Source organism: Hyperolius riggenbachi, chromosome 1 (genome assembly GCF_040937935.1).
Source record: "Hyperolius riggenbachi isolate aHypRig1 chromosome 1, aHypRig1.pri, whole genome shotgun sequence".
NCBI classification, from domain to species: Eukaryota; Metazoa; Chordata; class Amphibia; order Anura; family Hyperoliidae; genus Hyperolius; species Hyperolius riggenbachi.
In genome coordinates this window covers 168,367,158-168,382,393 of record NC_090646.1, presented here as the reverse complement: position 1 = coordinate 168,382,393, position 15,236 = coordinate 168,367,158, and the positions used below count along the sequence as shown (strand labels likewise).

Sequence of the window (15,236 nt, the reverse complement as noted above, 5' to 3'; positions counted from 1 at the left end):
TGCATGACCTCTGCCACCTGGTACGAAAATGGCTACAACCAGAAACCCTGACAGCACCACAGATTGTCGAGCGTGTGACCATGGATCGTTTTCTCACAGCACTACCACACACCTTGAGAAAATGGGTCAGCCACGCAGATCCACAGACTGCAGATCAAATGGTTGAGATGATCGAACGATATCTAGCTGCAGAAGGGTATCTTGCAGGAGACAGACAGTCAGAAAGTCAAGGGCCAAAGAAGAGGCTGCCCGGGGCAACAGACAGGTATGCTGGAGCTCGGGGGTTCCGGAGTGGTCGACTGCAGCCTGAAAGAGGGGGTTCCGCAGCTGCTACAGCCCCAAGCTCGTCTGGACTACCTACCTGCTGGCGCTGCCGACAGCCTGGGCATATAGCCGCCAACTGCCCTTCCACTGCTGAGCCCATGGAATGTGACACAGCTCGGCGAGTGTCATTCTTTGCTCGCCCAGCATTTCTCTCTACCACAGGCACACATATGGCTGCTGTTAAAGTTGGAGGCAAGGCAGTACAGGCGCTGCTGGATTCTGGGAGTCTGGTCACGCTGATAGATGCCAAATTGATGGACACAAACCAGATCCTGGGACAGCAGGTTACAGTTCAATGCATCCATGGGGATGTGAAGACCTACCCAACAGCCATAGTGGAATTTGAGACCCATGTCGGGTCTGCCTTTCATATTGTGGCTGTATCTGAGGCTCTAGCTTACAGTGTTATCCTGGGACGTGATTTCCCACTGTTCTGGAAGTTGTGGGAAGCTAAGTCTCTGGACTCTGCCAGCACAGGTGTTTTCCTAGAAGGAGACTCAAAAGCAGAGTTTGACTATGTGAGGGATGAAGTCCCAACTCCAAAAGTAGCTCCCCCGGAGCCTGATGATTTCCCTTTAGAGGTGTTTGCAGAAACATCAGGGGAGACTCTGGTGACACAGGAAGACGTTAACCTGCCAGATTTGGAATGCTCCCGAGACCAGTTTGGCACTGCCCAGTTACAGGACCCTACCTTAGCTAGAGCCTGGGAGAATGTGACTGTGATTGATGAGAAAACACAGTCTGGGCATCTTGAGAGAGTTTTTCCCCACTTTGCAGTTAACCATGACCTTCTGTACCGGGTAGATAATTTAAATGGGGAGGTTGTTGAGCAACTGGTCGTACCTCAGTCACACCGCAGGGTGGTACTGGATCTGGCCCATAAGAATCCACTAGGGGGTCACCTTGCTACAGAAAAAACTCAACAAAGAATTCTGAGGAGGTTTTATTGGCCTGGGGTGTTTGCAGAGGTTAGGCGCTATTGTGAGTCTTGCCCAGAATGTCAATTGACGTCCCCTGCCCCTTATTACCGGGGTCCTTTGGTGCCTCTGCCCATTATAGAGGTACCCTTTGAAAGAATTGCCATGGATTTGGTAGGACCCCTGGTAAGATCGGCACGGGGACATCAATACATCCTAGTGGTTTTAGACTATGCCACCAGATATCCTGAAGCTGTACCTCTGCGAAACACCTCAGCAAAGCTAATTGCTAGGGAACTAGTTCATATGTTCGCCAGAACTGGTATCCCCAAGGAGATCTTAACAGATCAGGGGACACCTTTCATGTCGAAAGTAATGAGAGATTTGTGCAAGCTACTTGGGATAAAGCAACTAAGGACATCAGTCTACCACCCTCAGACTGATGGTTTGGTTGAACGCTTTAACAAAACTCTCAAAGGGATGCTGAAAAGGGTGGTCGAAGCAGATGGGAAGGATTGGGACTGTCTATTACCTTACTTGTTGTTTGCTGTGCGCGAGGTACCCCAGTCTTCCACTGGTTTTTCCCCATTCGAGCTCTTGTATGGGCGACATCCTCGGGGGCTCTTGGATATAGCTAAAGAGTCCTGGGAGGAAGAGCCCTCTCCCCATCGGTCTGTGGTGGAGCATGTCCTACAGATGCAGGATCGCATTTCAGCAGTGATGCCAATTGTGAGAGAACATATGAGACAGGCTCAGGAGGCTCAAAGCCGCGTTTATAATCAGGATGCCCGACTTCGGGTTTTTCACCCAGGGGATCGGGTATTGGTTCTTGTGCCCACCGCAGAAAGTAAGTTTCTAGCAAAATGGCAGGGGCCCTATGAAATTGTAGAAAGAGTTAATGATGTAAATTACAAGGTCTACCAGCCCAATAAGCGGAAAAAGGAACAGATTTATCATGTAAATCTGTTAAAAGCCTGGAAGGAGCCACCAGTTGCTATGGCGGCTGAGTTGCTCAGCATCCCACAGCAGGGAGGAATCCCTGATGTAAAAGTATCTGAAGCTTTGACGGGTCCCCAAGCTCAGGAAGTAAGGGAGTTCCTCCTTAGGAATTCTGATGTGTTCTCGGATAAACCTGGTTGTACCCATGTCATTGAACATGACATTGTCACGGACCCTCAAAAGTGCATCCGGTTGAAACCATATAGGATACCGGAGGCCCGCAGACAGGCAGTGGCTGAGGAGGTGCAACGAATGTTGGACTTAGGTGTCGTTGAAAGGTCCCATAGTGAGTGGAGCAGCCCCATCGTGTTAGTGCCGAAACCTGATGGATCGTTACGGTTTTGCAACGATTTTCGGAAACTAAATGACGTCTCGAAGTTCGATGCGTACCCCATGCCACGGGTGGATGAACTAATTGAGAGGTTGGGCCCGGCAAGATACATTACTACTCTAGATTTAACCAGGGGTTACTGGCAGATTCCGCTTACACCAGCAGCTAGAGAAAAGACGGCATTTGTCACCCCACAGGGCCTGTTTCAATATGTTAGAATGCCGTTTGGGTTGCATGGGGCCCCAGCCACATTCCAAAGGTTAATGGATGAAGTCCTCAGACCACACCAACAATTTGCATCAGCTTACTTAGATGATGTGGTTATATTTAGCCAGGACTGGGAGAGTCACTTACTCAAGGTTCAAGCAGTGGTAAATTCAATCCGACAAGCTGGGTTAACAGCTAACCCAAAGAAATGTGCCATAGGCCTTGAGGAAGCCCGGTATTTGGGCTACATTATTGGGAAAGGTCTCATTAAACCACAAGCCCAGAAGGTGCAAGCGATTAAAGAATGGCCCCAACCTCACACCAAGAAACAGGTCAGAACGTTCTTGGGTATGGTTGGGTACTACCAAAGGTTTATCCCAGATTTTGCCACTGTGGCTGCTCCACTTACAGATCTAACTAAGGGGAAAAGCTCAGGGGGAATCGCCTGGAATAAGGGTGCAGACCTCGCGTTCAGCAAACTTAAGTTGATCCTATGCAGTGAGCCAGTTTTGATTGCACCCGATTTTAAAAAAGAATTTGTGGTTCAGACGGATGCCTCTGATGTGGGTTTAGGGGCTGTTCTGTCACAAGCAGTGCATGGGGAAGAGCACCCCGTTATATATCTGAGTAGGAAACTGTCCCCAGCTGAGCGTAACTATAGTATCGTGGAACGAGAGTGCCTTGCCATTAAGTGGGCACTGGAGGCTTTGCGGTATTATTTGCTTGGCCGACAGTTTCGGTTGGTGACAGATCATTCCCCCCTAACTTGGATGTCTCAAGCCAAGAACAATAATGCACGGGTAACTCGCTGGTTTTTGTCCCTACAAGACTTTAGTTTTTCAGTTGAACACAGAGCAGGAAAACTACAAGCCAATGCTGACGCTCTGTCTCGAACATATTGTATGGTTGGGAACAGTGTCCGACCCCACAGGCTCGAACAGAGGGGGGGATATGTGACAAGGTGTCACAGTGCTTTACAGAAAGGGTCTGGGAGGGGGTTTATATTTCACCCAGACTCCAGCGCTGTATTTTCTAAAAAAAACTCCAGGAAAGTGTAGATTTTCTTTTATCTGCAAGTTATGTGGAAAAAGGAAATCCAGTTAGGGTCCTGGAGTTGGCCAGGGAAGAGCAGGGTGGGTTCCCTGGCCATCCGGTCCATTCCGGGATGTTTTCAGCCTGTGTTGTTACACAGGTGAGTTATTTAGTTTAGCAGGTCTGAGATTGGGTGGGGCTCTGGATTCAGTCTGACACTGAAGACTGAGAGGAAAGGAGCCCTTGGCCTGCTGTGTGCTGATGAGAAATTACAGCTAATGTAAGTTGCTCTGCATTTGTTTCCTGTTGCTAAAAAGAGACTGTTTTTGTTTAGACTAGTTAGCATTACCTAGTGAGGTGTTTAGGAGCCAGACGGCTAGGATTTATTTTGGGTTTGTTTATTTTTTTTGCTGAGCAACTAGCTAATAAAGCACAGGCATTGGCCTGCTTGCACTTGAACCTGCTGGAAGTATTCCTATTTCTGCACTCAAGACCCCCTGAGTGTGGGTAGCACCCCACAATATATATATATATATATATATATATATATATATATATATATATATATATATATATACACACCATATGCGTATACACTCACCTAAAGGATTATTAGGAACACATGTTCAATTTTTCATTAATGCAATTATCTAATCAACCAATTACTTGGCAGTTGTTTCAATGCATTTAGGGGTGTGGTCCTGGTCAAGACAATCTCCTGAACTCTAAATTGAATGTCAGAATGGGAGAGAAAGGTGATTTAAGCAATTTTGAGCGTGGCATGGTTGTTGGTGCCAGATGGGCGGGTCTGAGTATTTCACAATCTGTTCAGTTACTTGGATTTTCGCGAAAAAACGATTCTAGGGTTTACAAAGAATGGTGTGAAAAGGGAAAAACATCCAGTATGCTGCAGTCCTGTCGGCGAAAATGCCTTGTTGATGCTAGAGGTCAGAGGAGAACGGGCCGACTGATTCAAGCTGATAGAAGAGCAACGTTGACTGAAATAACCACTTGTTACAACTGAAGCATTTGTGAAGCCACAACACGTACAACCTTGAGGCGGATGGGCTAACAACAGCAGAAGACCCCACTGGGTACCACTCATCTCCACTACAAATGGGAAAAAAGAGGCTACAATTTGCACAAGCTCACCAAAATTGGACAGTTGAAGACTGGAAAAATGTTGCCTGGTCTGATGAGTCTATAGAGTCAGATTTTGGCATAAACAGAATGAGAACGTGGATCCATCATGCCTTGTTACCACTGTGCAGGCTGGTGGTGGTGGTGTAATGGTGCGGGGATGTTTTCTTGGCACACTTTAAGCCCCTTAGTGCCAATTGGGCATCGTTTAAATGCCACGGGCTACCTGAGCATTGTTTCTGACCATGTCCATCCCTTCATGACTACCATGTACCCATCCTCTGATGGCTACTTACAGAAGGATAATGCACCATGTCACACAGCTCGAATCATTTCAAATTGGTTTCTTGAACATGACAATGAGTTCACTCTACTAAAATGGCCCCCAAAGTCCCCAGATCTCAACCCAGTAGAGCATCTTTGGGATGTGTGCACCGTGTGGGGGACCCGGACCGGGAGCTGCGAACGGAGCTGTCTGCGTCGGTTAGACAGCTGCAAGGGGCTGGAGGAAGCCCCAGGTAAGTAAATGTTGAATTTGCCTGATGACTCCTTTAACTCTTCCTGTACTGGAAACAATATTAGACTTATGTCTCTGCTCCTAATGTTTTATTTCTTAGCTGTACTACACATACAAATCATTATATCATAATCTTTTACTTCGCTTCAGTGCCTCTTTAAACCTGAATTATAGCAAGTACCTTCTGTTTTAAGAAGGAAAAGATATGCAAAACAAGTTGGCCTTCTTAAAACAGAAGGTATTTGCAATTATTCAGGTTGGAATGAGCATATGATGTCTCCCACGATGCATCACTGCTGAATATGCAAATCATCCTTTGTTGTCCCTGGAAGCTAAACACAAATCCAGACATGAGCTTACTGGGCAATCTGTAACTCTGGAAAACATGTAATTGAATGTAAAATGCATTATAAGCCACATGCACATTTAAATGCACATGACAACAGAGCCGGATCATCCCCAAGGCAACCTAGGCAGGTGCCTGGGGCCTGGTGGGTAGCAAGGGGCCCAGGCTGCCACCTTTTCTGATCCCTCTCCAACCTCAAATTACAAAAGGGCCATAAGACAAAGACAAAGCTACTACCTTGCCTAGGGCCCCATTTCATCCTAATCCATCCTAGCATGAAAGCACATACAGTTTGGCCTTTAGCAACAGCTTGTCTTGTCTCACTGGCTGCTATGCCTCTGCTGTTTCACTCCCACTAATACAGCGACCCAGCGCTGATTTAATTTTCAGTATGCACATATTCTGGGAAACTGGCTTAATGTACACAAAGGCGAGCAAAAATAGTGCTCCCGGCAAGTGTAAAACAACCTCGAAGGACCAAACAGCTCATTATAATCACTTTGCACTACATAAACTCTTTATAACCTCCTCCTAATGCGAGCCATTTTTAATGTACATAACAGAATGAGACTCTTTATTTGTCTTTTCCAGCTGGCCCCTGAAACCAAAGCTGTAATTCACTGGATTATGGATATCCCATTTGTTCTGTCTGCTAATCTGCACGGAGGTGATCTCGTTGCTAATTATCCTTATGACAAGACTCGCAGTGGTAAGTCATAGAAGTGTAACTAGAATAAACAACAGCCATAATACTCCAGGAAGGTAGCTAAACCTCTGCTGACTATGACATGAAATGTAAAGCAGGAGCCTACAACCTCTCCCCATTGGTAACAGCACCTACTCCATGGCACACACATTCCTAGCTTCAACACTCATTGACACACTCACACTGCTTGTTTTACCAATAGGGTATTAAATAGTGTTCCTGAAGCTAATCTGTAAATATATCAAAAACATACAGTTAGCCCCCGACTCACAAACGACTGATATGAACGGCACAAAATTGGGAATAAGTCAAAAAATTTTTTTTGCAAAAAGACCTTGTAGTTTTTGAGAAAATCTATTTTAAAAACTTCAAAGGAAAAAGGGTTTTATAACTTGGTAAAATGACATTTTGCTGCGGTAAACTATACTATATAGCAAGTTCCGAGTTCTGCATACACAATTTATACATTTTAAAGCAAACCTGTGAGGATTAGCAGAAATCAATTACATTTCAAAATATTAATTATGTATATTCATATTTGCAACATTTTCAGTGAATTTTTGTGTAAGCAAAATTAGCACATTATTATTATTTATTCATAAAGCACCAACTTATTCCGTGGTGCTGTACAAACTAGGAAACAAACAAGGGGTACAGAATGATACAGACCATGGTATGCATCAAATATGGACCTTGGTACAAAATACAGAATTGGTGGTTACAATGACAATGTATAATAGAGAGCAAGCTATGAAATGAACAACAAATTCCAAGACACAAAAGGGTGAGAGAGCCCTGCCCTTGTGTGCTTACAATCTAAAGGAATGGGGGGAAACAAGAGGTGGGGAGGTATGCGGTATCCATAAAGGCACAGTGCCAATAAAGGTTAATAAGTAAGTAAAACTTGAGAGGTTGAAGGTGAATGGCCTAAGTTAGAGCATATGCCTGTCGGCATCATTGCGTCCATCACTAGGACAGAGGGGTACAAAGGGGGACAGAAGGAAGCACAAAGGGGGATGGGGGCAGAGGTGGTACAGAGGAACAAGTGAAGGCAGAGGAACAAAAAGTTCATGCAAGGGTGGTTCAGAGAGACACAGTGGCCTCCACAGAGGGACACAGAGGTTGCAGAGAGGAGGACACTGATGGAACAGGGGTGTCAGAGGTGACACGGGGGGGGGGGCAGGGGTCAGGGGTTGGCGGCGGCGGACAGAAGTGTCTCAGAGGTAGACACTGGAAGGCACAGGGGAACGGAGGTGATACATAGGGGGACACTAGAAGCACAGAGGGACGCAGAGAAGGTACAAGAGACAGAGATGGCACAGTGTCCCGACTTAAGAACAGATTTATTTCAAGAATGAACCTACCGTCCACATCGCGCTGGTTAACCAGGGACTACCTGTACTCTTTAATCATTGAGTTAACCAGTAAATTGTATCATCTATGTGGAAAACTGATGATGCAACAGAAGGATTGTTCCAATACAGACCATCCTTTCTCCCACATCTCGACGTCACGAACCTGAAATGAAAGGTCTATATAAATCTGTAATAAGAAATATGTACGCTGACTGCATTATTTCCTTTTAAATACTGCCTGGTGCTTACTTGTTACACTGATCTTTTGCCTTTAGTAAAATGAGTCACATCTGAAACAAGCATGCAGCCAGTAGCAAAGTCATTTCCAACTAAAATGGGGCCTTGGGCAGAAAATAACACGTCTCCCTGAAATTGACCAGTATAAGATGCCATCCCGGCTCCTTGTACTGGAGTCTCTGTCTCCATGACCCAGTGGCATGTACCTAATCTTGTAACATAAGATTAGAAAGGAAGAGTCCGCACACAGTCTTGAGGAACAACAAGTACCAGTGTTTATTGTCCCATCACATACATGTGCAACCAGATGTCAGACCTGCAGCCCCGAAACGATCGTTGGCCTTGCAGGTCTGACATCTGGTTGCACATGTATGTGAGATTTCAAAGGCAGAGGGGAGGAGGGAGGAGGAGAGGGGACTGAATTTGTCACATTACACCCAGGCAAGCTGATAGCATCCCCAGCCCTCAGCCTGTGACAAACAGAACACGGCTGCCCTCATTGTATCACAGGAATAAATAATCATAAACTGTTGAAGCTGTTTGCGCCTAGATTTGCTGTGTAAACTATCTAAACTTTAGATAAGATATATATATACAAGCTACTTATTATAGTTAGTTTTTCATCTCGGATCCGCTTTAAGGTAGCCGTAGACCCAAAAATGATGGGCAGATTCGACAAAAAGACAAATTTATCTATAATCAGATCTGATTAGGGATAAATTTGTCTCTTGTTGAAGCTACCCATATACTACAGGCCGATTCCCGTCCAATGATTTGAAATGAAACCTTCAGGGAATCGTCTGAGCCCGCCGCGTCCGCCACACCGCTGCTCCCCTAATGTATAAATGTGCCCCCCCCCCCCCCCGTGTGTGCATTTACACATTACCTGTCCTGTAGCAGCCACCACGCGGTGACCGTCTATCTTGCCGGGTTCTAACAGCTGCATACACGCGTACACGCTATCGACACATAGCGTCTGACGTCAGACGCTATGTACCGCTAGCATGAATGAGTGTATGCGAAACACAGCGAGATGGACAGACACCGCGTGGAGGCCGACACCGGACAGGTAATATATAAATGCACCTTTATACATTGTGGTGGCAGCAGTGGGGGTTTTAGTGCTCGTTCCAAAATCGGACGCCGTACTGCCAATTAGATTATAATAATCAAATCAGATGGTCGATCGGCGCCAAGTCGCCTGACGTATGGCCACCTTTACTCCCCTGCAGGTTCTGTTTTTATTTGCAACAAATAATTCCCTCAATCCATCACACTGCATCCCCACCTGAGCTTCTTCACTTAAGGGGCTTGATTCACTAAACCGTGATAAGACAAATATCACACCTTATCAAAGTTATCACACGTTATCAAAGTTAACACGCTTTATCAGAATAGCATAGCAAGCGCTAAGAACCTGCAGGGGATCAGGGCAGGACGAGTGCCATAGCCAATTAGCAGGCATAAGTTCGTAGCGCTCACTATGCTACACTGATAAGGCGTGTTAACTTTGATAACATGTGATAACGTTTGGTAACGTGTGATAACTGTGATAACTTTTGATAACGTTTGATAACTTTGATAAGGTGTGATATTTGTCTTATCACGGTTTAGTAAATCAAGCCCAAGGTGTGATATGTTTGATAAGGTGTGATATTTGAGTTATCACGGTTTAGTGAATCAAGCCCTTTGTGTGTGGTGAAACTACAAAGATACAAATAGTTTGTATAAGTATACAGCAAAGAACATATGAATAACATATACAGCAGCATTAAGTATAAATCAGCATGTTTGAACGCATTACATTAGCTCTAAGCACATGTTGAAGATGGCTGCCAACCTATAAGACAGCATGGCTGGCTATCTATCAATGTAACAGGTACTAAGTGCAGATTAGAACTAACTAAAACATCACTACAGAATAGAATATCTCGAGACTTGTATAACTCTTACCAGATATGCTGGCACTACAAGTGTCGTATAATCACAGGGTGGTGGAGCACTATGAAAAAATGAACAGGTTTAGATAAAACTACTCCCTTCCCAGTTCTTGGCCCCATAGCAGCTGCTCTGGCTCAGGTGCAAAAACAACTGTGCTATTGGGTACCCTCAGATAGGCTTTGTCACTGGTGGGTACATCCCCTTCTGTACAAGGAGCACTTATCTCAGCCAAGCACTTCTATTCATAGCAATAAATGCTTATGCAAACCCTACACCATCTGTAGCCTGTCTTATTTCCAGTGCATTTAGCAAAGTGAGTCATAAGTGCTTTACTCTTACCTTGTAACAGGTCAGATGCACACAGCAATGAGCAGCACACGGATTTGTCTTATGCTACCTTTTTTATTTGGGTTTTTATGATCAAATTAAATAGTTACCTGTTTCGAGGTACTGTTGTGAGAATTTACATGCATGGGCAATTTGCCTAATTTTTCAACCTCCACCCCCCCACCATCACCACATGAGAGAAATAGGCCCTTATTCAGTTACTGTATTTTTTGGACTATAAGACTCACTTTTTCTCCCCCAACAGGGGAGGGAAAAAAGTCGCTGCGTCTTATAGTCCAACTGCAGGGAGTTCCTGACTTGTGAACGCCTGCCAATATGAACCTCCAACCCGTCGCAATGTTGGGGGTACATTCTACTGTGCCCATGCAGAGGAGGACACAGGGGGACACAAAGGGACATGAAATAGAGGTGGACACATGGGGGATACAGGAGGAAACAAGGGGGACTGAGGAGAACACAGGGAGACACAAGAGGTACTAGGAGGCATGAGGTACAAAGGGGGCATAATCCACAAGATGCCCCTTCACTCCAGTATGGATGCACCAGTTTTAGTATATATATATATTTTTTACCCGTTTTTTGTCCTCTAAACCTAGTTGCGTCTTATGTTCAGGAGTCTTATAGTCCGAAAAATACCGTACATCTTTCTCCAAAGTTTTCTCCTAGGAGATATGGCAGTTTTTCATCTTCTGTTTAAAATAACTTTTTCTGCAATTCAAAAAAGTGGATCAGAAACGGTTAAAGAGCATTTTATTTATAAGGTTTAAAATATCACCTAGGAGAAAAAGTTAATTGAATAAGGGCCATAGAATACACCTGAGTTGAAAAAATATTACACAGTAATCTGAGATCAAAGTTTACAATACAGTCTAATGTTCTAATTGTAGTAAGCAATTGGATTGCAGCCCGACCACATGGAAAGCAATGCTGTTTGTGTGACCGGGGATGCACTTTATGTACCTCTGAAAGCTCCTGGCATATTTTCAGTGTGTAACAATGAATTCAGATTCAGTTCAGAATTTGGGCTAATTTTAGGAATTTCAGTAAGCTTTTGGTTTGGACAAATACTGCAATCCATTGTAATAGGATTCAGAGCTGACTGCAGGCATTGTTTTCTTCTTAGCCGAGTATAAAAGCATCACAAGTGGGATATTTTCCTTCAGCGGGTTCCTGTCAGTATTCACAATGCCATTGTAGCCATCTTATTGTTGCCTCCTTCTGCAGTAGCTGAAATGTTATACACAATAGCTTATTCTCAATCTCAAAGTGTCTGGTAAAGTATGGAAACTACAAGGCTCATTCATACCTTAGTGTAAGTGGTAAATCACTCTGAAATGTCTATTTAAGGTGTAACTCCACTTTCATAAATAAGTTGATGTGACGTTTATTAGTACTACATAAGCCATTATGGGCTTGATTCACAAAGCGGTGCTAACTGTTAGCACGCCTGTGAAAACCCCCTTAGCACGTCTAAACGAGCTTTTCGCGCATAAAACTTTATGCGCGTAAAACTTTACGCCTGCACTGCACAGAGCGCAGGGCGCTCCGCGCGAAGTGCCCATTAAAGCCTATGTGACTTAGCGCGCATAAAACTTTGCACGTGCAAAGTTAGCGTGCGATCTGACTGAGAAATCCGGTGCTAACCTACTTAGCACCCTGGTTAGCACGTCTAAAGACTTTAGACGTGCTAAGTAGGTTAGCACCGCTTTGTGAATCAAGCCCTTTATTGGGATTAGAAATTGCCTTCGCCTTTCAATTAGCAGCCAGCTATAATTTTTTATAATCGCCAGAGAGGTTTATTTCTTTGCAACCAGTGGCGTAACAAAGGAGCTTGAGGCCTCAGTGTGAGTTTTATATGGGGCCCCAATAACGCTATTGAGCTGGAGCCCCAAAACCTACCAATGACAACTGTAGTGTCAGAGAGGTGTAATCAGCGTAAGGACGCAGTTCGTTAAGGATTACCTCTATGCAATGCACATCTAGAGGTGTTCATTACCAGCATAGCACCAATGAAATGCTAATAAGATGGATGAAAGAGGGCCCCTAATAGGCCTCTCTGGTCCAGGGTCCCTCGGGGCGGGTCGCAACCTGTGCATCCCTTATTGCTACACCACTGTGTAATGCTGGGCGGTCATACTTTCTGACCAGCCAGAGCAACAAGGCTAAGAGCTGGATAATGGAAGAGGCTCCACAGATGGACACAGGAGCAATGAACAAGGGAGCAAGATTGCCCAGAGCAACTGCAGCTCTGGGCCACCTATCAGGCTAGATGCTATGTGATACAATACACAACAGATATAGTGGGTAACAGATTTGGGTCATACACGTTAATTCAGAAGTGTCGTATAGGAAGGATTAGGAAGATTCGTAGTTGAGAGGCAGGCAAAGGTCGGTACACAATAAAATATTACAATAGATGTTACTTCAATAATATTACTAGAATATTACGAATAAATTACAAGATATATAACTACAAAGTACAAGACTGACTGACTAGAGTACATATATATTGTGCTGATGTGCAATATATGAAATGTAGCCCTCAAATAACTCACTAGCTAAAGCACAAGTAATGATAATTAACAAGACAGACAACAGACAGACAGACGGAATGTTTAGCCAATCTAGTCGCTGTTTTAGCGACGGCAACATTCACACTGAGATAGATAAGACTAACAGGTAGGAGCGAACTAATGGCAACCGCTGCTATAGTTCGTCCTCAAGAACAAGGCTAGAAGGAATACTACCAGTCACCAACGTGGTGCTGGCAGAATCTAACTATCAGGATCAGAAGGATTTCACTGAGCCCCCGCAGGTCAGCAAACATCCAGCAGACATGACAATACAGAGCAAGGCATTATACATTTACAATAACAACTTTCACTGCATAGACCCAATGACAACTCAGAGAGCTGAATGCTATGATGGGCGGGGTAGGAAATGGGAGGCAGACTTTTATGCTGGCATCAGCCAATGGATGCAGGTATGCAAATTCCCACACAGCCGAATGGTAATCATTCAATCCTGAGCGGGCTTGATTACCATTTGCTAGCTGGCTGTGAATGCAAAGGGCTCCTATAAAAAATACATGCAGTATTATGTAACAACATGCATGCAGGAAATCCAGGGTTATCTGGCCGCAGCTCAGCTGCAACAATTAATTGGTGGAATGATGACAGCATCCTGAGCTGCCCAGAACTGCAGAGCGATTTCAAATGACAATGAGACTTATTGCGAATGCACAACCGAATGCAAGCAGATAAGCCAGAACTGTCCGTTTGCAGCTCCACTGCAACGGACAGAACACGCTACAGGAGGGACCCTTACACACTGTTTGCAAATATGGCGACATTAAATGGAGTTCTCATCCTTCGCATTACTACTGCACATGGCAGGAAGTAACTTCTTTGTCTTCCTCAACTTAGTCCTTGCTTAACGAAGTCAGTTTTAGTTTACGGCCCTTCACAAGGGGAAAGAACGAAACTTTTCTCCTTTTTTACGTTTGCTAAAATCCATGCAACTAAAGTGGAAGGGACTGATATTTTTTTTTCAGCCAAGACATTGAACTTTTGGGGCAATGTGTCCATTCACAGTTCTTTCTCATGCTGAGATAAACTAAGTAGTGCTCTCCCCAGTTCCAGCAGTTTAGGAGTAGCTTGTATGGGGTGTAGTGACTTGCCCTTGAGGACTGAAATTCCACTTAATAACCACATTTGGTTTGAGTTGCATACACAGTAGAAGCATGAACTGCTAGATAAGGACAGCTGGGATTGGAAGAATGGAGGGCTCAAGGTCTTCTGCAGAAGGCAAAAGTCATTTTACAGTATTGGTACTTACTTAGCTCACAAATCATAATTTCCTGGTGGATAGTTGAGAGATCCTAGTTTCAAATCAGAACTAATATACTTTACAGATAACCCCACTCATGTAATATAGAATTTGTCCTATACAGAACAGAAAATTGCACCTTATGTAGCTAAAAACATCACAAATATGGCTAGAAGGTTAAGTACAAAGTCATATGATTAATGTTTGTGCAAATGTTGCCAAAGTGGACCAGATTGCTGTCCTATATCTACGGTACTTTCGGCAGTCAGTCTTGTCATTTTACCACAATATCTGCTCCATGTACAATTTATCCTTTCTAAAGATAAAGGTAGAAGCAGATATTAAGCCTTATGTGAGGAAGACTTTATGCCCCATAATGCTTCACTTCAGGGCAGTGAGTGAATGTGTACATTATTCCTTTATGTCCATACAAATTCAGGCATACAGTCATATCTGCTGGTTGACAGCAGGTACACTGCTCGTTACTTTAACCACTTGATGACCCACCCTTTATCCCCCCTTAAGGACCAGCGCTGTTTTTAGGGATCTGTGCTGCGTGGGCTTTGCAGCCCCCAGCACAGATAAGGTAGCAGGCAGAGAGATCAGATTGCCCACCTTTTTTCCCCCCTATGGGGATGATGTGCAGGGGGGGTCTGATCTCTTCTGCCCCTGCCTGGGTGTTGCGGGGGGGGGGGCACCTCAAAGCCCCCCTCCGCGGCGAAATTCCCCCTCCCTCTCCTATCTGCTTCCCCCCGGTGATCGGGGCTGCACAGGACGCTATCCGTCCTGTGCAGCCAGTGACAGGCTGTCCCCTGTCACATGGCGGCGATCCCCGGCCACTGATTGGCCGGGGATCGTCGATCTGCCTTACGGTGCTGCTGCGCAGCAGCGCCGTACAATGTAAACAAAGGAGACATGTGTCTCCTATGTTTACATTTAGTCTGCAAGCCGCAATCAGCAGGTCGCAGGCTATTCACGGACACCCGCTCCGTGATCTGACAGGAAACG

At 44.9% G+C, this 15,236-nt stretch overlaps 1 protein-coding gene across 1 annotated transcript in view; it reads left to right on the top strand.

The window, feature by feature from the left end:
* CPE (carboxypeptidase E) overlaps positions 1–15,236 on the top strand; it is a 122,142-nt gene that overhangs the window by 71,034 nt on the left and 35,872 nt on the right. Inside the window, exon 4 of the mRNA XM_068278833.1 lies at positions 6,405–6,522. Within this exon, the coding sequence (XP_068134934.1) occupies positions 6,405–6,522 (118 nt within the window). The remainder of the gene's footprint in view (positions 1–6,404; positions 6,523–15,236) is intronic.